Source organism: Alosa pseudoharengus, unplaced genomic scaffold, assembly GCF_046254945.1.
Source record: "Alosa pseudoharengus isolate Yale_2024_CS ecotype anadromous, Long Island Sound unplaced genomic scaffold, YU_APseudo_1.1 YU_APseudo_1.1_scf_4, whole genome shotgun sequence".
Classification (NCBI taxonomy): domain Eukaryota; kingdom Metazoa; phylum Chordata; class Actinopteri; order Clupeiformes; family Clupeidae; genus Alosa; species Alosa pseudoharengus.
In genome coordinates this window covers 42,392,581-42,419,351 of record NW_027468774.1, presented here as the reverse complement: position 1 = coordinate 42,419,351, position 26,771 = coordinate 42,392,581, and the positions used below count along the sequence as shown (strand labels likewise).

Here is a 26,771-nt window from a genome sequence, read left to right as displayed (position 1 = left end):
CAGCTAGAGGAAAAGGAAATGAGGTCTTACTGGGTGAGCAGTCGTTGATGTCCGTCTCGCAGTTGGGCCCGGTGAAGCCGGCGCGGCAGGAGCACACGTAGGCCCCAAGTGTGTTGGTGCAGGTGCCGCGGTTCTTGCAGGGGTTGGAGGGGTAGCACTCATTCACATCCACATTACACAGCTGGCCTGTTGGGTGAAGAGACACACAAAGGGTCAGTCACCGCCCTGCTGATTCATTACATTGGTCCAAGGGGCCAACTACACAGAGCTTCGGTCACTGCAGTCTTTTTGGTGACACTCAAAGCTCAATCACTACACTCACACTACATGTCCAGAAAAGGCTACAGACACAAAAAGGTTGCGGTCAGTCTGACCCCCATCACGATCACTACACTTGTTGATACTCGGAGGGTGATGATTTGACTGGACGTCAGGAGCTTTCCCCTCACCTTGCCACCCAGCCTGGCAGCTGCACTGGTAGCCCAGGTAGTCGGGTGTGTGGAGGCACTGGGCGTGGTTGGAGCAGGGGTTGGGCGAGCAGGGCGTGAGCACCTCGGCACAGGTGGGCCCGCTGTAGGGCAGCTCGCAGAGGCAGGTGAAGCTGGCCACGCCATCCACGCAGGTGCCGCCGTTCAGACACGGACTCGACGAGCACTCGTTGATGTTCACTTGGCACAGATTACCTGAGAGAGACGGAGAGGTCAAAGAGGTCAGAGAGATCAAACACACACAAGATTGTTCTACCCTGAGCACATTGTCATGTTGAGACCCTGAGAACACAACTTCTGCAGCCTGCTGTTCCTAGAAGTAGCCACTAGGAGGAGCTCCAGCCTAAGTCAATCATGAGCTCTACCAGGCAGACATTTTAGATGGGATTCCTCAAGTGGCCTTTACAGAAGCTGAGGTCATTTATGGAAAATAAAGCATTTGGACGCTCAGTAATTTAGAGTTGATGCTGTCTGTACACATAGTGTGTTTGGTTGTTTATGATGCTCTTAGAATCTGTATATTTACACAGAAGGGGGCCTTCCAGTCGCCATTACGCCCACATGTTTACACATAGGCACTCCATTCAGTTTACACTGGCTGAGTGTTCAGAGGCTCTACTGAGCACGCTCACCTTTGAAGCCCTGGCGGCACTTGCAGACGAAACCGTTGAGCTGGTCTATGCAGGTGCCAGCGTTCTGGCACGGACTGGGAAGGCAGTCGTTGCGGTTCAGGTCGCAGTTCTTCCCCACCCATCCAGGCTCACAGTCACACCTATAGCTGTGGGGAGACGCACAGGGAAGGGCTCAGTCCCACAGAGCTCCAACATCTCACTTTTCAGACACCTTCCTCCCCCGTCCTTTCCAATGCAGCACAGATACTGTATACATTTCAATACGTGTGCCCCATGGACACTGGACCCATAAGCGTGGTGGTGTTAGCAACTTCCCCAGTTTAACTACAGGAACACACGGGCATTGCATAACTGTTAAAGCACCTGTGTACGCTCACACAAATACTCTTGTGGTCAGTGAGCGTGAAACTTCATTTCTATCCTTACCCATTGGGGTCTTCTCTGCAGGCTCCGTTGACACAGGGGTTGCTGGCGCACTCGTCCACCTTGGAGTAGCAGTAGGGCTCGTGGAAGCCCTCGGGACACTGGCAGTGGAAGCCGTTCTCCTCGTCCACACACGTGCCGCCGTTACGGCACGGATTAGACGAGCACTCGTCTATCTCCACATTACACTTCGGGCCTGAGAGAGAGAGAGAGAGAGAGAGAGAGAGAGACAGAGAGAGACAGAGAGACCGAGAGAGACAGTGAGAGACAGAGAGACAGAGAGAGCGAGAGAGAGAGAGAGAGAGAGAGAAACAGAGAGAGAGAGAGAGAGAGAGAGAGAGAGAAAGAGAGAGATCATTAGTCTTAAGACCATCTATGCCAACCAGGTCTGAGGCTTATTTGGACCATATTAGGATCGTATTTGTGTGACGTGTGAAGTCTGTGGGTGCACAAGATGGAAAGGCTCTCACCAGTGAAGCCAAGCTTGCAGACACAGTCGTAGCGGTTAATGCCATCCTTGCACATGCCAAACTCACATGGGTTGCTGGCACAGTCATCAAAGTTGAGCTCACAGTTAACACCTGCGTTTGGGGGGGGGGGGGACACACGATACATGCGGTCAGTCACCCAACAGACCACGACAACACTAACACCGACGCAAATCAAGCAGTGTGTCCGTTTCTCACCAGAGGTGCCGTGCAGACACTGGCAGATGTACTTATTGACCAGGTCCACACACTTGCCGCCGTTCTGGCAGGGGTTGCTGTGGCACTCATTGAGCTGGTTCTCGCAGCGGTAGCCCGTGTAGCCCGGCTCGCAGTTGCAGGTGTAGGTGGCGATGCCATCGATGCAGGTGCCGTGGTGGCACGGGTCGGGCCGGCAGTTATCGATGTTGCTCTCGCACAGGGGCCCCTCGAAGCCTGGACAGCGGACGAATGAAATGAGAGAGACGGAGAAAGAGGGAGAGAGAAACAGAGAGGGAGAAAGAGAGAGAGAGAGAAAGGAAGATCAATATTTGGGAAAGGTTTTTCCCAGGCTTTCTTAGAGGTGTTAGTGAAGAAGGGGATCAGGTGGCAGCGGAGAGCGTCTCCTCTTTATTTTCCATGGAGCGGGGCAGTTCCTGAGCGTCAGCTTTCATTTCCTCTCATGGTTCACCGGCGAGGGTAACCGCTGCAGACATATCAGACGCGGTCTCAAATTCCCAACCCATCAAGAACAGTCCGGCCTCGCCTTCTCTTTCAGTTTCTCCATGGTCTGTTCCTTGGGACTGTTTGGGTTGTCCCTTTGATATCTCTTTTTTTGTCTCTCTGCTCTGAAAACTTCCTTTTGCTTCATTGAAATTCTTTCGAATGGCCACCCCACCCCTTCAACTGCAGCTAGCACACAGACACACACAAACATAAGCATACAGTCACACAACCCCCCCCCCCCCATCTCTTTGTAAACTTTCTTCCACTTTCCTTGTTTCTTTTTTCCCCTCGCTTTTTTTCCCGACTCCATTTTTTCCCCTTTCTAAATCATTCTACTTCCTTCACATCCCTTCTTTCTCTCGTGTGAAAAATCCTGAAGTCCTGTCTGAGTCTCAGTTCTCAAGGTTTCCATGCCGACAGCCTGTAGTGTGTGCTTCTGTGTGTGTGTGTGTGTGTGTGTGTGTGTGTGTGTGTGTGTGCAGGGCTGTGTGAGAGGGATCGGGGAAGGGCCATCTGTGCTGAGGAGAGAGCAGGCAGGGACTATGGAAGGGGAGAGAGTGCGTCCTCCAGCTTTTGTCCCCAGCCAGCAGAGGGAACAATGGGCCGCCTCACGACGAGAGGGCCCTGCTCAGCCGAGTAGAGCTGGAGCACAAGGGAACACCGAGCAGCTGCCTCCCTCCGCTAACAATGCAAACACACTCCCCCGTTTACAACCGCCACCTCCACAACACCACAACCACTACACACACACACATCCACTAATGCATCCTCTTCAGTAAAAAGATATAAATATAGAGTTGCACCCAGGTGTAGGCTACTTTTGGGAATGGGAGTGCGGTGAGTGCGAGAGGGGACCCGCAGATGTGGCATAAGGTCCTGTGTGAGCGTGCATTGTGGGGGTACAGCTGAACAGATGTCGGGGTGACGACCGAGCGTAACCCCGGTCCCTGCCAGCTGCCGGACCCTGGTGACCCCGTGATCCTGGGGTCCGGCTGGGGGGAAGAGGGGGATTAAGGGCCCCTCTCTCTCGTCAGTCTGCCTAGTCATCTGTACACAGACGCACACAGAGAGAGAGAGAGAGAGAGAGAGAGAGAAGGAGGGAGGGAGGGAAGGAGGAAGAGAGAGCTCGAGAGAGACAGAGGGAAAGAGAGCTGTCTGACCTTGAGGCCCTCAGAGGGTGTGTGTATGTGTGTGTTGTTGGGGGGGGGGGATGGATGCTCTTCCCAGACTACAGGTGTTAGTCAGGGCCAGAGATGCCTGTGTCCAGCAGATGAAGTGCCACAGCACACAGCACTGAACTTTGCTGCTGCTGAAGACACATGACCACACCACAGCAACACCACACCACGGCAAGCCTTTTACACATCTTACACATGACCACACCACGGCAAGCCTTTTCCACAACATCTTACACATGAACTCTTCCCCTGGAGAGGAGGCTTACCTTCTGCGCAGCGGCACTCGTATCCGTTGGGCCGGTCGAAGCACTTGGCACCGTTCTGGCAGGGCGTGCTGGCGCACTCGTCAATGTCGATCTGACACATGGTGCCGGAGAAGCCTGGGACATGCAAACACAGAGGCCAGGGGTCAAACTAAAGTAGCGGTAGAGAGGTCCAGGAGGGAGATCAGGGGGGTCACTGCGGCCACCTTAAAGGGGCCAAAAGGTCTCCGGCCAGGCCCAGGGACGTCTGGACAAGAGCAAAGAGAGCCTCTCTCTGAACTCGGATTATGACAAACAAGGATGATTCTTAGAAATGACTTTGATGGATGCGGGATTGTTGGTCTGGTCTGGGATGCATCTGTCCCAACACTACGTGCTGTCATGTCTACATTTACCCCCACCCCCCCTCCCCCTCTCTGCTGGAACGCCTTGTGTGAATTTACGTTCTGGTATGGCTACAAATCCATTTCATGGAATGTCTCCAGTAGCTCTGTTGGAATGTGTACCAAATAGCATTCTGGGATGTCTATCAAGCAAAAAAAGGAGTTTACATGGCATGAAGAGAGATCCTGGAACATCAATGAAAGATAGGGGCCTAATGTGTCCAGTCCACAAGCTTTCTAAATCCTGAAATGAAATAAAAATGGTGCGATGCATAAGGGAACATGGTGTGATGCATTGCTACATGAGGCGATGAAACCATATTTGGTCGCTTTTTTTCTTTTTCTAAAAACTGAAATTTCTCCATTTAAAAATATATTCTGGATTGTTTTTATCAGACAAGGTTATTAGAAAGTCTGCCAATCTGAGTTTTTCAAATGTCCATAAAAAACAGTGTTTGGAATGTTTGCTCAGTATCATATTCTGATCTGCTCCAAGGCACTGTTTTGATTTATTGGTGTTATGTTTTAGATATAAAAGGAATGACTGGGTTACATTAGCGAGAGTGCGTCTGACAGAGAGAGCGCGCTTGCTTTGTTTCAGACTTTCTGGATGGGGTTTTCAATGCCGAGTTGTCTAGACAATGTGTGGCTCTCAAATGGCTTCCCAAGACCAGCGTCTCTTTGGGAGCTCCAGTGAGCTGGCATCCGCCCAGCAGGATTAAACCACACGGAGCATTTCCCAACAGTGCACTTGGAGCTTTAGTTTTTGTGGTGGAGACACAACAAAGTACGCATTTCGAAACGTCCCAAAAGCTTGGGGGGAAAAAAAAAAACTCACCTGGCAAGTTGTCTTTGACAACTAAAACAAATTCATAAATAAATGAGTGAGAAAAAAAAAAAAAAGAAGGGGCCAGCAGCCCCATGGACATGTCAGTGGCTGGCTCTAAGGAAGACTTTGTGTTGATTAACAGTCTTGGGATGGGGTCTGTGCTGATGCTTGGGGCAGGAGGTTATGGAGGAGGGGGGGGGGGGGGCAGTGGAATTGTTTTCTTTCTTGGGGCAACATCCCCCCCACCCCCTGCGCTTGCTCCACGAGCTCAATAGCTAGATGGGGGGTGGAAGGGGGGGTTGTCTGCCCCAGATGTAAATTGCGGACCTGGAAAAGAATCTCATTAGCAGGACTGCTGCCCCCCCCCCCCACAAAAAAAAAAAACTGGAGGAGGGGGAGGGGTGCTGTCCCTTCTACATTTCTAGGCTGAGTGTGTGTGTGTGTTGTGGGGGGGGGGGGGGTTGGGGTCACAATAGTGTCTTTGTTCAGCCAGAGAGAGATAGGCCGCCACGGAGTTCCTGCCTTTTTTAAATAGTTCCGTCAAAGCCCATTGCACAGGGGAGCTGGGCAAATTTCAGCCCCAATCTCAATCAACATTCTTGGCCATTTTGCGATTAGATCTCACACCTAAAGATACGGCAGTTACTCTTAAACCTGCTCATAGTATGGCCCGTAGGAGCCATGGGGCAGTTGAATGCTAGTGCGATGGGAAGGGAGGGGCTCCTACCTGGCTGGCAGGTGCAGGAGAAGCCGTTGACCATGTCTCTGCAGATGCCGTCGTTCACACAGGGGTTGCTCTCGCACTCGTCCAGGTCCACCTCGCAGTATGTCCCAGTGTAGCCTTAGTGGACACAAACAAGGAGAATGAGACACAACCAGAACACAAAAGCTGAAATGACCAGACACACACACACACACACTCTTCCAGACTCACACAAAGCGCAGATGCCACACACATATGAGGCACCCCCCCTCCATTCTCCCCCAATAGGCCCTATACTTCTGCAGGGTCACATTTGTATACAAAACTCCCATTCCGTCATGTGATGGGGTGGTGCAATAGATTTCTCTATTGAGCACAATGGATTATGAATGCATAGTGAACGCTCAGAGAGAGAAAGGGCTGAGAGAGAGAGGGAGAGAGAGAGAGAGAGAGAGAGCGCGGCTTGGAGGTCCCAGGGGCTAATTTCTCCCTTTTGACCAGGAGCATGTCTCATAATCGGCGCACTCAGGCTGCTGCCCCTCAGCCTATTGGGGTGAAACCGAGTGTGTGGGAGCGCTGAGAATGGCGGGGCAGCGGCTGTAGGCACACAGGGAGCGAAGAAGAGGAGGCCAAAGAGGAAGAGGGAGAAGTGGAAGTTTGTGTGTGTGTTTGTTTGTGTATGTGGGGGGGGGAGAGAAAGTTTTTTGAGGGGGAGGGGGAGCTCTGGGAAAAAAAGTTCTCCCTTTCCCTTGCTCGCTCTCTTTCTGTGTGTGTGTGTGTGTGTGTGTATATGTATTTGTGTGTGTGTGTGTGTGTGTGTGTGTGTTTGTGAGTGTGTGAGTGTGTGTGTGTGTGTGAGGGGTGCAAAGTGGAGCACAGAGGGGCCCTATTGTTTGCCTCCATTCCCACCACTCCGGCGCTCATTAGTATTCCCGGCACACTCCTCCCCCTCGCCGCTCCGTGCCCTCGCTCCCATCCAGCCCTATAGAGCGCACTCACACTCACAGCCCCGCAATTGTGTAGTCTCGCACACACACACACACACACACACACACACACACACACACACATAAATGGAAGGGCCTGGGTGCAGGGGTGTGTGCGTATGTGTGAGGGTGTTGCAGGGAAGCAGGAGCGTCGTGGGGGCAGCTGGTGCCTCTCGCGAGTCGGCATGGCAGTGGTGCCAGTTAGTGGTGAAGGCCAGACCCGTTTCCAACCAACACCCCCCACCTCCCATCCCTTTCCTAGGCCAAGGGTGTTACGTAACAGCAGCGGACTCTGTTCTGCTTGGGGGAGCTCTGGCTTTGGGCAGTGACTGGGCATCTTTGACTGCTGGGAGATGCTATCTGGGGAGACTGAGAAATGAACAGCCCACCATCTGTTCAGTTGGTAGCATTGAGTGGGTGCTCAGAGGGTGCGAGCGTCTGTGTTTTGGTGTGTGTGTGTGTGTGTGTGTGTGTGTGCTTGTTGTCTGCTGGGTTTCAGTAGCCACAGCGTGGGTAAAAAATGCCAACCTGGCATGCAGATGCAGGTGAACTCCCCGATGCGGTCGAGGCAGGTGGCGTCGTTCTGGCAGGGCATGGACAGGCACTCGTTGATGTCGATCTCGCAGCGTGGCCCCGTGTAGCCGCGGCCGCACTGGCACTGGAAGGAGCCCTCCGTGTTCACACACTTGCCAAAGTGCTCGCACGGATTCGCACCTGACGGAGAGGCAAAAAAAATGACGGTCAAATAAGGTCCTTCTCAAGTATGTGTTAACAGAGAGAGAGCGAGAGAGAGAGAGAGCGAGACAAAGAAAGAGAGACAGACAGACAGACAGAGACAGACAGACAGAGAGAGACAGAGAGAGAGAGAGAGAGAGAGAGAGGAAGGTCAAGTAAGGACAGAGGACAGCATGAGTGAAGAGGACTGATTTCTCTCACCGATAGAGCACTCGTCCATGTCCTGGTTGCAGGCTCCACCGACAAAGCCGGCAGGGCAGGTGCAGATGGCTCGGCCGTTCAGGGGGTTGGTGTCACACACGGCTCCCTCGTTACATGGGTTGCTCACACACGCATCATCCAGGTGACACAGGAGACCTGACAGCACACACACACACATTATATATGAATATGTTGATTATACATTACTTTATACATATTAACACAGCACAACAGAAGCCATTTTACCACGACTAGACAACATGACTAACAGCAGCAACCATAACGTGTCTTGGCTGGACGACAGTACGGGACATACCAGTCTTGCCCACTGGGCACTCGCAGAAGAAGGAGGCAACGCGATCATGGCATGTGGCACCGTTGAAGCAGACAGCGGTGGCACAGTCGTCGATGTTCTCACTGCAGTCGTCGCCGGTCCAGCCGTTGACGCACACGCAGGTGTGGCCGCCGATGGTGTTGAAGCACGTGCCGCCGTTGTGGCAGGCGTTGGGCTGCATCAGGCACTCGTTCACATCCTCGGCACAGTACTGGCCTGCAGAGACATGGACAGACAGAGACATCAGTCTAGGCCCATAAACAGGTTTCAACCGCACCAAACACGTTGGTAGCCTGAGGAAGAGCCAGGGGCTCAAAACCTTTCAAGGGAGCTATATATGGTGTGCGGATCACTCTCTTTTTTTGAAATCAATAAAGTATCTATCTCTCTCTCTTTTACTTTTCAGCCACACCAAACAAAACGTATTGTTTGCTACTCATTGCTGTTGCAATATTGCATGAAATCAGCAAACCTTGAGTTAAAAAGACACAAGGGGTTTTCCTCACCTGTCCATTCTGGAGGGCACTGGCAGTTGTAGGTGTTGACCCCGTCCACGCATATACCCCCATTCATGCATTTGTGCCCAGGGCAGTCATCCACGTTGGTCTCACAGTTGTGGCCTTCGAAGCCTGTGGGAAAGACAACAATGACAGGACACGTTAGGGCGAGATATCCAGGAAGAGGTGAGAGTGTAACGGCAACAGCGACTTCATATCCCCCTTGATCTCATCCAAACATACGCCACACACACACACACACACACACACGGGCTGGCTGGGTGCTCCTTCCCATAGCCCTGTGTGCATTGCGGGGGCTACAGAAGGCAGCTGGTCTGTCAGGAAGCCGTTGGGAGGCCAGCAGTGCGGAGTAGTAGCGCGGCGCAGCCAGAAGCCGCAGGGTGTCGGAGTGTTTACATGTTCTCATGGCCGTTCCCACAGTGGCAGGGGCCGAGCTGCGCTGGGCTGCGCTGGGCTGCGGGGGGCAGTGCGGGGAGGCTCCAGAGGGCCGCGCCTCCCCCTGCCGTGTTTGCTTGTTTTATAATCTCTCACAGTTTCAATGACTTCCTCTCCGGCGAGGACATTTCCTGTCCGCTCCCTCGAGGGAAGAGCTCAAGGGCCCATATAGATTCCTCCTTTTTCTGTGGCGCCGTGACTGACCCTTCACTCACTCATTCATGCTCCCCCTCTCCTCTTCTCCCTCTCCCCCTCTCCCTCTCTCCACCTCCTCTCTCCTCCTCTCCCTCTCTCTCCCCCATAACTTTCCCACTCTCTCCTTGCCGCCCACGCTGTGCTATTTATAGAAGCTGGGGGGTCTGACCTGGAGAGGGAGACTAAATTGTTCCAGCACCGTGCACAGCCTGGGAAAACCCAGAACCCAGCGTGCCACGGTGGGAGTTTACAGCTATGGGAAGGAGTGGGAAAGGATGAGTGTGTATGTGTGTGTATTTGTGCTATCTGTGTGTAGCTATCTGTTTGTGTGTGTGTGTGTATATGTTTGTATCTGTTTGTGTGTGTGTGTGTGTGTGTGTGTGTGTGTGTGTGTCTGAATACATCAGTGTGTGTGCTCTTCTCTGCGCATGCATGTTTTTTGTATTGGAGTACCCCAATCTGTGTCTGAATTCAGGTATAGTATTCAGCCATTCAGTCTTAAAAATCTATACATTATTCAAGTTTGTACATGAATACTGAACGTGTATGCTAAACATGTGAGTGTGTATCCATACCTGGCAGACAGGCACACTCATAGGCATGGTCGCTGATCTGGTGGCATGTGCCCCCGTTGAGGCACTGGGAGGGTGCGCAGGGCAGGGTGACTATCTCGCACGTGCGCCCGCTGTAGCCCGGCGGGCAGCGGCAGGTGTAGGAGCCGTGCGTGTTCTGGCAAACGCCGCCGTTCAGGCACTTGCCCGGCTTGCGGCACTCGTCGATGTCGTTGCGGCAGTTCTTGCCCTGGTAGCCAGGCGGGCACGAGCAGTTGTAGTGGTTGTTCCAGTTGACGCAGCGAGCGCCGTTGGCACAGGGGCTGGTGGCACAGGCATCAATCAGGGAGCAGTCTTGACCTGTAAAGAGGAAAAAGCCAGGACTGCATTAAGAACGTTATCTTTTACCTTTTATCTTTCAACCTTTTAATAGCCGATTAACTGTTTTAATACACTCTTCCTACAAGTTATTTTCTATTTTTCTTCTGCTCAATTGTAAAGTACTTTGTGCATGTCCTGTGCTACATAAACAAACTTGTCTTGCCTAATAAGGCAGATGTTACCTGACCTTTCTGTAATGTTCGGAATATTCTGGAGATTTCTTTTTGCTCCACGTACCTCGGAATCCTCGCTGGCACACACAGGTGTACTGGGGGATGCCGTTGGCCACCTGGCTCTTACAGACGGCTCCGTTGAGGCACGGCGTGCGGTGACACGGGTCCAGGTGTTGGCAGAGATTTCCGATGTAGCCGGGCCGGCACCTGTGACAGAGACAGACACAGAAAGAGAGGGACATGAGTTAGCCGGCCTGTCAGCCAGTGAGCGGGGGTTGTCTGAGTTGAGGTATTTGACAGACCGGTGCGAAACGGCTGCAACTCCACTAAAAAACAAAAAAAAGAGGCAAAATCCCCTCCATTTTCTGGCGCCCACCCTTCCTCCCCCAACAGTCGATCTGGCAGTGGCCTCGCGTGCTGGCGCTCGGACCGACGCTCCCTGCCTGGGCTCTCTGGCACGACCATGGGCAGTGGGTGGGTGCGAAGGAGGGTGGGGTTGTCCAGACCCTCTTTGTCTTGGCCAGCAGTGAAAAGTATCCACCACAATTTGGACATGGATATCACTGCTGCGCTTCATTCGTCTCTGGCGATGCAGTTTGTCGACAACACACTCGATAAACTGCTTGTCTTCAGAAAGACCTCTCTTAAATGACTGACACACATACACACACACACACACACACACACACCCCTCCTCTCTCTCCACTTCCCAGCTGGGGAAGCTCTGCGTCTCCCTCTCCACACCAGTTCACATTCCTCTGACATTACTCCTCTTCCGCACTCGTTCTCCCTCCCTCTCCTTTCCTCCCTCCATTTCTTTTCAGTGAGACCAAAATGCACACGTCAGACACATCATTTAGCAAGATACTGTTCATCATAGTGGAGGACCCCAGACATGACTTCATTCATGAAGCAGGGAGTCCAGAGACAGAATAACATTACAAAAAAAAAAAAAACCCTTCCAACTGACAATCTCCCATTTTAAAGAAAATACTGAGAAGGTCAAATTTGACCAGAGAATTGGAGCGAATTGGAGAACTGGGCTGCGACAAACTCGATACACTGCCGGACCTTTCCTGTTTGTGTCCTCGGACCAAAAGGAGCTACATTGTATGGCCAGTTGGCTCGGCGTGACCTAAAAGCGAGCCGGCTAGATAACATACAAACAGGTTTTTTTTTTAAATGTCCTCCTGCTTTCTTGCTTTCTCCCCGGGGTCCCATGGGCTGGTACAGCCACTGATCCTCTCAGCCTGGAGAGGGGGGCCAGTGTGTGCCGCGAAACCCGACACCCACGCGGGATGGGATGGGTGGGGGGGGGGGGGGCAGCGTTGCCACAGGACGGGCTCGGACATCAAACGGGGCCCGTTTGAAGCCGATGACAGGGGGCCTGTGATGACTGTTCCCCTCCGAGGCTCCCCCAGGCCCTCGCTCCTTTCTTCACTGTAAAACAACCCCTGGACAGAGACAACAATGGCTTTTCCTCTTTTCAGGATGGCCACCCCCCCCTCTTTCCTTTTTACATCTCTCTCTCTCGCTTGCTCTCTCTCTCTTCCTCTATCTTTCTCCCTCTTTTCTTACACTCTGCTATCTCATCTATCCTTTGTCCTGCTTCTCTTTTTGCCTCCTCCTCCCTCGGACGCAATCTGATGGTATTTCTCCCTGACCCCGAGGCCAATGAGCGATGAGAGAGAGGGGCCAAACCTCTAGGGGGCGCTGTGTGAGAGCCCTGCAGAACAGGCTAATGGGACACCTCCTCCATCCTATGCACGGTGCTCCCCTGTTGCTCTGCTCCATAGGAACAGCACTGTTCTGGGGTGCTGGTATTTCCCCCCCACCCCTCCTCCTCCTACTCAGCCCAACAAGACAATGGGCAGACGAGTGAACCGCGAGGCCCCCTCTCTGGCTAACGCAGGCAGACCCACAAGAATGTCCAGCAGACTGCACAGGCAGCACTGGAAAACAGGAGGATGGGACAGGAGGAGAGAGAAAAAGAGAGAAAAAAGGAACAAAAAACTAGAAAAGAAGAGTTTGACTAGACTATCGCCCAAAGCACAGAGAGTGGGAGTGGGAGTGTTTGTCTGTGTGCGCAAACAGCTGCGGATTTCCCCAAACACAAGCCGGAGCCATCTTTCCCTGTTAGCATACTTTCGGAATGACTACTGAGCAAAACTAAACTGTTGATACTGATAGGATGACTTGTCTCTGGGGGCGCGTAGTACACCTGCCTGCCACCCCAGCTGCATTCTCTGGCTGGCCCCAGCTACTGGGTCTTCATTCCTGGGCTCAGACTTGGTGCCAAAAAGAAGAATGAGAATCAGAGAGAGAGAGAGAGAGAGAGAGAGAGAGAGAGAGAGGAGAGAGAGAGAGAGAGAGAGAGAGAGAGAGAGAGAGAGAGAGAGAGAGAGAGAGAGAGAGAGAGAGAGAGAGAGAGAGAGAGAGAGAGAGAGAGAGAGAGAGAGAGAGAGAGAGAGAGAAAGTGTGTGTGTGTGAGCAAAAGAGGGAGCATAAAAAACACCCCACACAGCCAGAGGAAAGAGTGGCTAGCGCAATAGCACTGTGCAGAGAAATGCTAGGAGGAGGAGGAGGAGGGGGAGGGGGAGGTGCTGTGTTCAGTTACCACGGCTACTGCTCTGGCCTGGGAGAGCAGGCCAGGGCCGGGAAGCAGAAGCCTGCAGTTCCCACTGATCGATCCCCCTCCCTTCCCCTCCCCTCCCTCCCTCCCTCCCTCCCTCACACGCTGAGGGGTCAGGGGGCAGAGGGCAGCAGTCTGATTGTCATGATAATGTCAGTCAGCCAGCGCACAGCACAGCAGAGAGGAGAGGAGAGGAGGAGAAAGGAGAGGAGGAGTGGAGGAAAGAGAAGAGGAGGAGAGGAGTGGAGGAGAGGAGGAGAGAGGAGTGGAGGAGAAAGGAGAGGAGGAGAGAGGGTCAGCCCAGCCTGTCTGTTAAGAGTTGGGGGTATGTGTGGGTATGCATAAGTGGATGAGTGTGTGTGTGTGTGTGTGTGTGAGCATGTATGGGTATTTGGGAGAGGGTAGTCAAGAGAGAGAGAAAGAGTAACACAAGTAACTGTGTGAGAGAAAGAGAGAGAGAGAGACAAAAAACAGAGTGTGTGTGTGTGTGTGTGAGAGAGAATGTCAGAGAAGAAAAAGGAGAGAATGCCATGTCATATTTCCTGTAATCCCTCGTCTCCTGCTCTGAAAACACCCGCTAACTCTCGCCCAATCCCAGATCTGCGTTGTCCTGGCAACCTCACAGACGAGCGAGCAAGCCTGCCACCCCACCAATCGCCCCCTACCCTTGGCTATTGGTCATGGCTTGGCTGGGTTTATTTAGAGGCAAATTAACTATGTCTGGAATCTCGGGTTGTCACCAAAAAAAAATATGACACTCCTCTCTGTGGCATAAAGAAAAGGGAAGGGGAGGGATCGGCCTCAGAATGTTCCGTGTGACACGCACTTGGGGGGCGACTAGCAATGTGTCCATTCTGCATATCGGCGGATATTTAAAAAAGCAGAAAGGGGGCAGTTGTTCTCCACTGAAGATATTTACAACAGGAGATGGACAATAACTTACAGCCGTGTTAGGGATGTAGCCTTTGTGTGTGTGTGTGTGTGTGTGTGTGTGTGTGTGTGTACCAGATGTGATGAGTGAGTATGGGAGAGAGCAACCAAAGCAGTCAAAACTTCCAATAGCTTCTTAAGTTAACTACTGCCACTTCTGGGAACTCTTAATGTTTTAAGTGTGGCAGTTGAGAGTAATTGGAAAGGGAAAAGAGTCTGGTGGGGACTCTGTGGGAAAGCCTCTGGAGGATTGAGATTTGGGATTTCTGTCCCATCCCAAACCGGAAACACGGAGGGTGTGGAAGCCTGAAGCTGCTGCTGGTAGCTCCACACACCCAATGCTACAATGTGTCTACGTGTTTCAGTGTGACCATGCCTGTCAGTGTAGGCATCTGTGTGTGTGTGTGTGTGTGTGTGTGTGTGTTGAGGCAGCACATACAATTCCTCCTCACACACATCGAGCGCAGCAGCCAAAACACACATTCTTTTGTCTGGGCCTTGGCTGTGTCCAGCATGGCACTCGTGAGTGGCAAGGCCGCGGGCGCTATCGTCCAGAGATAACTCAGCTGGAGGAGGTCACGCTCCCACGCCACATCAGTGCACCGCCCATCCCCACCAGCTTGTTTGTGCATCCGATTATGAGTACGGAGGTGTGTGTGAATGTATGTGTGTTTGGGGGGGTGGGGGGGTGGCACATGTTTGTACTGGGGGCAGGTGTAAGGGGTTTTGCAATCCCCTTCCTCCACCCTCCACCACCCCATCCAAAGCCTCTGGTGGGTCTCCAAGGAGAGGAAGGAAGAGTCGGAGGAGGAAGCCGTGAGTGGTCGGAGGGCCCCAGGACAGGACAGAGCGCTTAATCCTCCGCACGTCACATCAGGGCAGCTGAAGGGCCACGACAGCTGCAGGCTCCAGGCCAGCCACACATCTGTCCACATCGGTCAGTGCGAGAGACTCAGTCCGTCTGCCCCTTTGGCGCACTGGTCTGCCTCTGGCAGGGGAAAGCCGCGCAAAAACAATGGGCTCTTTCTGCCCCTGAGGATGAGCTGTGATGCGGAGCTCTTATTCGAAGCATAAAACACACAGACGTGCACACACAAGCTGGGCACACCTGAAAACCGGGAGAGGAAAGAGTTCCCATACATAGCAGAACACACTCATGCATGCTACCGCACACACCCTCTGCACATAAACACACAAACACACACACACCCAACACACACTTAAACACAAATGCAAACTAACACACCTACTATGATAATATTTGATTTGTCAGTGGATATGGGTTAGCAGCAAATTGGCCAAACACACACACACACACACACACACACACAATACAGCTTTAATTAAAGAGGTGAGTGAGAAAAAAGTCAATAGTGTCAAAACAAAAGCAAGGCTGATAAGCCCTTAAATCAATCCCATGCACACAGGAACCAACTATACACACACACACACACACAGCAACCACTGCAACCAGCACATGGGAAGACTTACACGCACCCTTCCAGGGGAAGTGCTGGCAGAAGCATGAGAGCCGCCACAACAGGTGGGACTCTCCTGAGAATGAGCTACAAGAGAAGGAGGTGAGACAGAAGGACAGTCGAAATAAAACTCTTACTCTCTCTCTCTCTCTCTCTCTCTCTCGGACAGAAAGAAAATCAGCTCTGGCATTTAGTCATTTTATTGATATCACACACCAACACATGGTCTGCGTTAAGGCCATTGTCAGAGATGAATGGGACCATGGCGCCTAGATGATGGAGTGTTTCTATGTACACACACACACACAGACGTGCTCAAGGTTCCGGAGATGCTGCTCTCCATGATTTATGTGTGTGAATCTCAGCACCTCCGCGCCACTGTCGTAATCCGACGCCACTTTTCCTGCTCCGGGGGTCAACCGTGGCAGGTAACGAGACACCGGCCCCATCTTGGGACAATACCAGCAGAGGCATCCTACCACAGGACAGGGGTCACATCACCTGTGGACCCGGAGCGAAAACACACCGCCCCTCTGCGACAACATGCTTCAATCCGGTCAGTCATGGTCCATAAGGCAGCGGGGATGAGACTGCCCCACCCCCTCCCAAACTCCGCAGGCACCCTGGTCCCACAAGCCCCTGAGTCCAGACACAAAGACACCAAATTCCTCCGGGCAGACATTTCACTTTGTGTCACAGGAAGCGCTCTTGTTGTGTTTTTTCCCCTCTCTTCTATTTTACCCTCCAACTCACTCAATTCTTTTGTAGGGTCACCAACCATTCAGGTCAGTTGGAGCAAATACGTTTTTCTCTTTCTGCCGTGTAGCTAAACGTGGGTGAAAAGATGCCCATCAGGGCTCATTCAGAGGCAGTCGAGGCATGTTTAGAGACTAACCCACCTCGCTTTGCTGTACTGTGCACAGCACACACACACACACACACACACACACACACACACACACACACCAAAGAATACACACAAGGAGAACTCGGCTCCATGCCTATTGTGAGAGTTCATACCGACACCACACTGCCAACAAGAGCCTACACCCACCGTCTCCCATACACCACCAACACCACCCCAAACCCCTTCCCTCCCACCTCTCTGCTCCTCTCCTCTCCTCTTCTCCAACCCCCCCTCCCTCTCTCCCTTTTCTCAGAGAGCTACCAAAGTGGGGGTAGGGGAGTGTTTTGTGGCCCAAATAAAAGAGCTAAAGTAGTCAGAAGCCCTTTGTGTGAGGGAGGCTCTGCGAAGAGGAGGAGGAGGAGGAGGGGGAAGGGGGAAGGTGGGGGTGGGGGGTTGGGACGGTGACCCAAACAGCCCGGCTCTCAGGCCTTTGCTTACACGGACCAACAGGCCTTGTCTGTAGCCTGGCAACAGTAACCCATGGCTGGTGAGCAAGTGAGTACGTTTGGGAAAAGGGGGGAGGTATGCATAAAACACAGGGTTCTGTGAGGACAGTTTCAGATAATCATCTCCTCAAGAAAGGTGAAAAAAAAATACTCAACCAACAGCTTTCCCTGGGAAGCATATAGCTCAGAATGTTCTAAAAGAGCCTGAAGAAGTCTTTAAAATTCTCCCCGTGTTTAGAGTTTAGCTGTTGAGGACAGACTTTTGACAGACAATGGAGCCACTGAACTCTATAGAGAGGGAAGCCTCTTGTTCTCCCCTCTGGCATGAATATTAACAATGTGACCATTACGAGCAGTGGTCACCTCCTCTGGGAAGGAGCAAAAAGGAAAATCGTGGTTAATGGAAAAAGACCATCTCCGAGCTCTGTGGTCTCCTTGCAGTCAGGCTTACCCTCATTCTGGAGTTATCTCCACGTTCAGACACTGGCCAGGGGTGTGGTGCAACTCTTTCCTGAAGAAATAATCATACCGGTATTCCCTTGTGCTCTGCGCAAAAAGCTAAAGCTTGAAACACTGACTGAACACAAAGGTGGTTAACAGATACTTCATCATGTCAAACAGAGCAAAACAAAAAACACTTTGGTGAAACTCAACAGCTTGGCAAGAAGTCTATTTTTACACATACATGTACTCTCCTGCAAAACATTATCCAAACTGTCAATATTAAGGGGGGAGAGGGAAAAAAGAGGAATGTCTGGTATTTAAAAACAGTTGACCAGAACCCACATCGCATGTTTCCCAAAGCTCCGGACTTCCAAGACGTTCCTCAAGTAAGCTTCACCACAAAACCCCACCCCAATACCTAAACTGATCCAGGCCTCTGGGAAGCTCATGGAAGAAATGGTGACTTCACTCACAAAGGAGCCTGACTCATTCTACCACTTGGCTTTGTTTCAGCAATTACAGGGGGTCAGTTAAACGTATATGTGCAGGACGTTTGAATCCCTACAAATAGAAATGTCAGATAGAGATGGTCTGTTAGCCTGTAGGAATGAAATGTGGAGAGCAAAAAAACCTGCCATGCATAATGACATTTTAAATGTCATGCTTGAAAGCAGCAATTGAAGTGTGGGATTTTTTATTTCTCCAATTATGTGGCATGGGGGTAACCATGAACCCAAGGACTAACAGTGACATACGACGTGTTGACAGGAGTAATGAATACACACGGTTGACTTTGATGAGTACAAAGTCAGGGGGGAAAAAACATTTGACATATTCCTCTTTTGGGTGGAGGATCTGTGCTGACAAAAAAAAAAAAAACACTGACATACGATACGGTCACTTGGAACATTGTAAATGTCCTCAGCTGGGTTTATGTCAAAGATCTCTTTTAGGTTAAAACTGTCACCATAGTAATGGGGATCAAACCAAGCAAATGGCTCAAGCGGAATCCTTAACAACATTTTTAATGGTTGAAAACCCTGAAGAAAGAGTCCGTCTGTCTTACGAGTTGTGAAACGTTTTTTTTATATGAGCCTCTAAAGCTGCGACCAGAGTGCAGAAGAACGGAGACGCTCCGATAAGCTGTGGGGAGAATGCAAGGAGAAAGGCCAAAGAATGTCCGCTATCTTCACCACAGTCACCAATAAACCACCAAACAGCTGAAGACAAGGGAGGGAAGGCCCTGCTCATCGTATCTGCTCAAACATCAGCTAAACACCAAAACAAACACAGGCCTCTCTGTGAAAATTCTCCATTTCACTCAGCTCTGCTTCTTAACAGCTCTGTACTCTGTGTTTAATGAGAAAAAACCACAGTGAATTGAGAAAGGGGGCCTGAAAGAGACAAGAGCAAGAGCGTTTTACATTCGAGTGATGACTTCTGTCTTTTAAAGGGTGGTGCAATGAACATGAATAGGACCAGGACTGTTCATCATCTGAGAATCACTCTGCATGCTGAGGCTGACTGAAGTCAATTATCCAGTGATGTAGAGTTGTGACACCGAGGACAGTAGCACTGTTGCTGTAATGTGACCCAATGAACACAGTGTGAGAGTGAGTGAGTGAGTTAGAGAGATGTGAGAAAGGCAGCCCGATCATAAGCTTTCTTGAGGGGGTCTGACATACAGGAAGTGAGTGAAAAGAGCGAGGTCAGGAGTCACCACTTCCTCCGATAGGGCCTGGGAACCACGGCGACCAGCTCCTGATCTGACAGACCCCCGGGCTACAGCCACTGTCCCCCTCACTCAAGAAGAAAACAAAATATGGCTACTCTTTTAAAAAAAAAAAAAAAAAAAAACTCAAGAGACTTCATGGAAGCAGGGCCGGCTCCCTGGTCCCAAATGTCAGACAGCTTAATCTGTCGGTCAAGCAGACGGCCGTGAACCATCACTCCTGAATGGATGTTAGCTTATGACCAGGGACTGGCACTTCCCTGCGAATGAGTCCAGACATTCCAGTTGCCCCCCCCTTCCCTACTATCCACACATACCCTGCTCCACAACCACTACCACCCCCCACCCCGTTTAAAATTGGCCCCGGTTGAGAGCATTGTCTGGGGCATTCCTCAGATGACTGTCTGGATGAGCTGAGCTGGAGGTGAGCAACAATGCGGTGACTGCGATAGAGACAGAGGAGGGGAGTAGAGGGGGTGGTGGGGGGAGGGGGGGGCCTTACGAAGCATTCCTGACTAATCCACTTGCTCAAGTACCACAAGAGACAGGAGAAAGCACAGCTCCAGGACCCTCACTCTAAATCCACTGCCCCGTTTGGCATGTTCCTTACACGCACACAGGGGCACTACGTGCTCGAAAACGCACGCAATGCTAATCAGACTGAGGCGCTCTCTCTCTCTCTCTCTCTCTGGGCCGTTAAGTGTAAACCATAACAGACGCGCTCAAGAAGTTTACTGGCTTTGGAGTGGCCGCTCATAACAGAACACAGAGCTCGCCGACTCCATCCATCATTCCGCTAAGAAGCAGGCAGTCTCCATGGGTCATTAAAACACAACACTTACAATTTACAGGCTCACTCTGCCACTGGGGGTCAAGACGATGCTATTCAGAACACAGAGACACCCTGTATCTAGTCCCTCATGTATGTGTGCCCATGCACATACATACAAACAAAGAGTGGCTATATGTCTACACCACACACACACACACACACACACATACACACACATACTATATCTCTCTCAAAACAGGAGAGGCTGACCGTTCTTATGAATTGGTGAGTGAGGACAGAAGGAGCAAAGAAAGTCTCGGGTCCTCCGCCTGGATGAGCATGACGCAGAAGACAAAGGCCCCAAAGGCTCCTCGCGTCCTCCTTGCGTCCGCCTCTTGCCTCGTGTGAGCATGTGCAGGGCTGGGGGCCCGCAGGCTGCCGGCTCCATTCCTCCACGAGCCTGTCTGTCTCTGCATGGGGCCCGCGGGCAGCTCAATGGCAGCACCTGGCCCTCCACTCCTCCATTGTGAGGCTGTGACTTCACTGGATTACCATCACAACATCCACCAGCTGTCCCCCGCATCACAGCCCCAGCCTCCCCCACCCACACCACCCCAGGCCCCAACCCCCCTAGCAAAGAATCCCTAACCCCCCCCCCCCCCACCTTCCCTCCCCTTGAAAACCCCTGATTCTTCCAGCTGGATCCTTTCTGAATGACACCCTCTCAATCTGCCTAATTATCTTTCCTCCATGTTCTGTGTTCAGTGAGCGCTTAGGGACACAGAGACTGGCCTTGCACACTCAGCAGATAGGAGACGGGACAAGCCCAGGGGCCCTGCTACACTTTAACCAGACTTCCTGACTCTTCATCCATCCGAGACCAGCAACCCCCCCCCCCCCACACACACACACACACACACACTCTTAACCTACAAGTGCACACGTCACTCCATGGCGTCTTCACAAGAGAACAATGCCACTGCAACATATGCCCTGCGGCCCGAACTCTCGTGTTCCCCAACACACAACAGGTGGTTTTCACTTTCAGAGAAGAAGTCAGGTGGACACCAACACCTCATCCTTTACACGCACACACACACACACACACACCTCAAATCAATCCTTGCAGGTAAAGCATTGCAAAACCACCCTGTGTGTTGCAATTAGATTGCAGCAATCAGACTGAAGAGTCCTCGCGGGTCCCTTGCATTCTCCCCCCTTCTTTTACAACGGTTCAATATGGTTCCCTTGAATGGGCTCGCTGAGGGGAGCAGGCCTCTAAAGGATTACCCCTGTAATCTTCTAACAGCTACACAGCAGCCTCAGACCCCCACTCAGGACTGATCACAGCTGAAGTCCTCACAGGTGAGCAGGGGGGGAAATCTGAGACCAGATAGGAGCAGGGTTTTTTTGTCTTCAGTCTCTCCTCCCCCAACCCCCACACAAACTTCCCCCACCAACTCAGGGTAAGTAGAGGTATGGTGTTGTGTGTTTGCCAACAGATACGGGTATATCTAGGACAGACAGAGACCAGGGGCCACGCTTAAATAATATTACCGATACCGGAGAGCTTTCACACTGCAAGGAAGGAAGAAAGTGTAAAGTCATTGCTCAACCTATCCGCTATCACCTGGCTCTCATCCAATAAGGAAAAACAGCCGGAGAAAGAACACACACACACACACACACACACACACACACAAAGAGTGAGAGAGACTCATGTTGAACAGGTGGAGCGTTAACAGCCTAAAGGTTGTCCTCTGAGAATCGCACTAATAAAGACGAGGCGGAAACCTATATTGGTGTTTATTAGTAACATGCACCTGTTCGGCGTGGGCCTCCTTTTGGTGCAGTTACCTGCCAGCACGCTACTGGATTTCTCTACTGGCTCTTTTCCCTCTTGTTCTGTTCCTCCCCTCTGCTACCCTTTCTGTTCCTGCCCTCTCTCTTTTTCCCCCTTCTCTCGGTTCTCTGTCCCAGTGGTGCCTTGTTACAGGGAGGTATCTGGGGAGAATAAAGGCCCTTTTCTGCTGTTTTGGATCTCTGGTTACGTTGGTATCCCGAGGGGAGTGAGGGAAGTGAGTGAGGGGGAGGTGGGGGTGGGATTGAGCAGGGTCGCCCCAACCTCCTACCGCACAAGACTGGTCTGACCACTCTCTGGTTCCTGAGCCACTCTTCAATGGCACGGTTACCACCTTGTGTGGTATGACATTTTATAGTCCCCCATTTGGGAAGAAATCCTCGCTTTCCTCTAAAGAAGTGTCATTCGTTGTTGGCATTGAACCAAGAGGGCAATTTCAAATAGGGCCATTTCAAAAAGTCCTCCACGCCCCTTTGTTATATACACACAGAATGGCTGAAAGACTAACCACTGGCCCTTACATGTAGGAAAATTAGGGGAGAGAATGGACAGAATGCTCTGATTTAGAGGTCACTGGCGAAAAACGAAAGGACTGAGGCAAACTCGGACAAAGGATAGTAAATGAGCGAACAACGCAGGGCTGTAAAGGCTATTACACATTCACCCACCTGCTGCCTGAACGCCACGCACCCTGATGTGCCTGGGTAATGATTGGACAACATAGTCATGCGTGCTCTCTGTACTGACACACAACCTATATCTTCAGACCCAATCACTTCCAACTTCAAATGGATGAGTGAGTTTCTTCTTCCTTTAGCATTGCTAGCACAGTCTGAATAAATTAAATCTCCCCCATTTCATATGTATAGGCACCCTGGACTTCTACGTTCATGTACAACAGTATTTTGAGAATTATGACGAATTGAAATTTGCTTCAATTCTATTCACTACACTATGCTACTCCTTCTTTAAGGATATAAGGGGTGAAATGTATGAACAACCCTCATTGGTATGGGAACAACACTATACTTCAGATACAGCACTAAACGAGCCTTATAGTTTTGACAACAATGGACTATCATTACCTGGCGAACATGTGAAAAAGCACACCTCAGCCAATGAAATTCAAAATGGTGGGTGAATAAAGAAGAAAAAAGGGAACAATAATTAGGAGTAAGCCAAGGCATTTCTTTTGACCACATAAAACACAAGAATCTTTTTGTGGGAGGTGAGACAAACTGCTCTGCTGGCTGTGAAGGTATTTTTCCCATGTCAAAGGGTGTACCGTGCACAATCTTTCGCCAGGCTGCGACCTCTTCACTGAGGGCTAGGGAGTGGTCACAAACTATAAAGTAATAAAAGTTACTGTAGAAAGGGCCCGAGGTGGCAAGCCAGCCACAGAAAAATCACAAAGAGAAACCCAGAGAATCCTTCCTCTTTGTCTTCTCAAAGATCTACCCATTTGCCAGGGGAGGTATAGCTTCCATTTCAATTGGGTTAATGTACGGTCTTTAGTTAGTGCAAAAGAAGCCTAATAGCCCTGGACCGTGATGGACTTATCAGCAGAGTGTTTTTCCCACGTAGCTTTTCCTAATGGAAAAAGAAAACTAACCAGCCTGAATGAGGGGTTTGGGAACACACACAAATTTCCAAATCAGGCGGGAAACTAAAAACAACAGCCCCAGGGCTTTCATGTGATAACAATCACTTTGCATTAGAATCCACACACCGAGGAGAAGAGTGGCTGGGGGGGGGGGGGGCAAAAACTAATGAGACACACTGCACAGGACTCAAGAGAAAGCACACACTCACACCACGGGATACTCTCTAAGCCAGTAATTTATGTTTCTCAATTCCCCCAGACAGGTGCAAGTGGATGGTGTGTCATGCAGCCTGTACGAGTCATGGCCTGACTCTGATTCCTTTTTATTTTTTTGGTCACCGTGCTGAAACATTGCAGTAAAATCACACACACACACACACACACACACACACACACACACACACACACACACACACACACAATGGGAAAAGCCTTTTGCTGCCAAATAGTTGAGACACTTTCATGCAAAGCTCAGAGTGGTGTGTGTTTGCCCTCTGAAGATGCAGAGAAGAGTGATAACCGTTCCCTTTTGTTTGGCCAAATTCCAATCCCTTTCTCTGGGGCTGCGCAGCTGCAAGTGTATCCATGTACTCAATCTGCCACTAGTTACCAAGGCTGAACAATTGCCCTGATACACAAGATCATTGCGAACAAAATTAACCATCACTTTCTAAAGAGAGTCTCTTTATCCAAACAATAAGCTAACGCATGGAATGGGATAAAACCATGTACAGGAGAAAGTGAGGGGGTAAATCAACACAGAAATGTTCAAGACCTAGTACAAAATCAGAGCTCATTGTAAAAACCTTGTATTGTAGAAAGATAAAAAAAACAGCACGAAACTTACATGCATTTTGAGTTTGAACATATTCCTCCATTCTCACAGGGTCTGTATGAGTCCACACAGCGGAGACCTGTTGGAAGGCAGAGGACATTGTGTGAAGAATCTGAATGAGGTAGCCCTACTTCCACAAGAAACCTTTTTAGATATTTAATGTATTACAAAGCATATAGTTTTACCACTGTAATGTGTAGAGTGTATTAAACATTTTTGTGAAGTTTGTGTGTGTGACAGGGAATTGCTAATATCGAGTTTGGGCCTAGGCTCCTACTCTAAAAAGCGGTGGGGACATTAAGTGTTGTAAGAGTCAAAAAAGATGAGTTGCGGTAATGACAGACAAAATGCCTTGCACCTCCATCGTTCAAACTCCATCATTTTATGGAGATGAACCTTCCCACCTTTCCCGCTTCTTTGAAGACATTTTCACATCACCGCCGGCACTCTTGGGTAAGCTCGTGTTTACTTTTCAGCTAGCGAAGATAATACCTTATCAGCAAGAGTGTAGATGCATGCTGTGATGGGTGTACACATGGAAATGAGATAGGATTCAAATTCTTTCACACAGATTCTTGATTCTCTGATATGGGAATAGGGTTTCAATTAAATGTACCACCAAAATCCCTGCCATTAGCCTACTTGCAGTTTTTAATAATTTAAGTGGATAAACGTGTTTAGAGCTAACTAACTAATTCGAAAATTAGTAGGCCTGAGTGACCAAATTAAGGCCAAAATGAAGGTGATCCTAGTGCATTTTAAAGTTATATTCTGTTAAATGAATAAAGTAGGCCTACGTTGTCTTCATTTGAACACAGTATGCTTACTAAACACAACATACTTACTAAAATAACAAATGAATAAAAAAAAAAAACTTTGCACCTTGCACCTGCGTCGTAGGTGCAGGGCCTATGTTCGTCTATTGATATTATCACCATCATTAGCCCATCCCCCAATCTGATGAAAATGTTAATAGCTCTTTGTTCGTAAACGTAGGGGGTAACGCCGGAGCTCATCAGTGTTGCTCTGACACAAGCAACCAGCAGCCTCTAAATTGAAAAAAAAACAAACCATGAACTAAACTATTTAGGCCCCGTGTCACTAAAAACTAGATAGCCCACGCAAAACAGCTTCAATACTGTCAGATTGTAACATCTCTTCTCTAGGCTGAATGCAACTTGTTGCCCATTTCATCTGTTGCTTCCCTGCGATTGCAGTCACAGCGCTGTTCAGCAGCTAGTCCTGTTCTCACGGCCCCGCCGTTCATAATCACGCACATGCCCAGACCCATTTAAAACAACGGAGTAGTGAGCCCAAATCGTGTGGACAAGGAAAAAGCGATTCACAATGGAGAGCATCTGCAGACAATGCAGTTCCCTTGTAGGTAACGCCATACATGTTAACAGCTCATCACACCAGTCATTCTAATAAACAAAGATCGTGCTTATCTGAATGGTCCTTCTGTGTTTGTAACCTACATGCAATTTTGGCACATTTTAGCCTGAAGATGGTCTCTCAACTTGCAGCACATGTAAGCTAGATGCAGGCTTCACAGAGCATCCCTCAAAATATTGCCAACGCTTAAGACAAGATGTAAATCGGAGTCATCGACACACAAAATAGCCTAATCAATCTATGTCTAATATATATATATATATATATATATATATATATAATGCACAAGACACTTCAGGCCGTGTTGTTGAATGAGACACTTAAATAATTTAGTCTTTATTGGCTAGGCCTATTTCGTCTCCTCCAAAGCGACTTTAAAACATTCAGCTAAACATTTCACTTTCATAGACTACCAGAGAATAAGTATGTCTAGCCTATGTTTTGATTAATCTTACCAGCCTGAATCAAGGAAGGAGTCGCTAACACACAAATTCCTACAGCCAACATAAAGTTTCTAGTGACAATTTTCTCAGTCATTTTGTTTAGTTAAAAGGACGCAGCTGCGCGTGCAATTCCACAGTCCATATTACCAAAATTAAAGAAACGTTAATCTGGGTAAATGTTTTCTTACCATCGATATGTTGTACAACACATAAAAATGATAAAAATATCCAAATACTGTAAATCCCCATTTCTTGTTCCAACTCTTCTTCAGAAGGGTTTTCAATAATACATCCTTCAAAAAACGAACAGATAAAAGGTCCCAGAAACCTCGATACGTAGCGTCATAAAGTAGATTTAAAATCTTTTCACATTAACTGAAAACATAAAATGGTGTTTTAAAATAGATCCAATAGGGATTCTCCGCTGCTCGGACGGGCAGCAGTGCTTCTTCAAACACCTCTAGGAACTTTTGAAAACTTTTCTTGCCTCTCTTCGAACTGAGGGGCAACGTCGTATTACTCCGCCCACTCTATACAATCCATTCCGCATAACCCACTCCTGGGTCGTGTCCTTCCGCCTAAGGAAAGTAGCGCCCAACAAAAGGACAAGCGACGTAAGTGGGGATGTCGGTACTTCTCCAGCATGTCCTTATGGCTGTTTAATGGTGTTATGTTCATACTTAAGAAGTCAGCAG

The 26,771-nt window shown here is 49.9% G+C and overlaps 1 protein-coding gene across 1 annotated transcript in view; it reads right to left on the bottom strand.

Annotated features, from left to right (window-relative positions):
* notch3 (notch receptor 3) overlaps positions 1–26,530 on the bottom strand; it is a 38,424-nt gene extending 11,894 nt beyond the window's left edge. The window contains exons 1-16 of the mRNA XM_076266389.1: positions 26,265–26,530; positions 24,251–24,317; positions 10,663–10,805; positions 10,069–10,404; positions 8,852–8,974; positions 8,328–8,561; positions 8,012–8,167; positions 7,604–7,789; positions 6,114–6,227; positions 4,178–4,291; positions 2,230–2,463; positions 2,014–2,124; positions 1,547–1,739; positions 1,121–1,266; positions 450–683; positions 31–186 (exon numbers count right to left, since the gene is read on the bottom strand). Coding sequence (XP_076122504.1) covers positions 31–186; positions 450–683; positions 1,121–1,266; positions 1,547–1,739; positions 2,014–2,124; positions 2,230–2,463; positions 4,178–4,291; positions 6,114–6,227; positions 7,604–7,789; positions 8,012–8,167; positions 8,328–8,561; positions 8,852–8,974; positions 10,069–10,404; positions 10,663–10,805; positions 24,251–24,317; positions 26,265–26,325 — 2,608 coding nt within the window. The 5' untranslated portion in view covers positions 26,326–26,530. The remainder of the gene's footprint in view (positions 1–30; positions 187–449; positions 684–1,120; positions 1,267–1,546; positions 1,740–2,013; positions 2,125–2,229; positions 2,464–4,177; positions 4,292–6,113; positions 6,228–7,603; positions 7,790–8,011; positions 8,168–8,327; positions 8,562–8,851; positions 8,975–10,068; positions 10,405–10,662; positions 10,806–24,250; positions 24,318–26,264) is intronic.
* Positions 26,531–26,771: the final 241 nt, after the last annotated feature.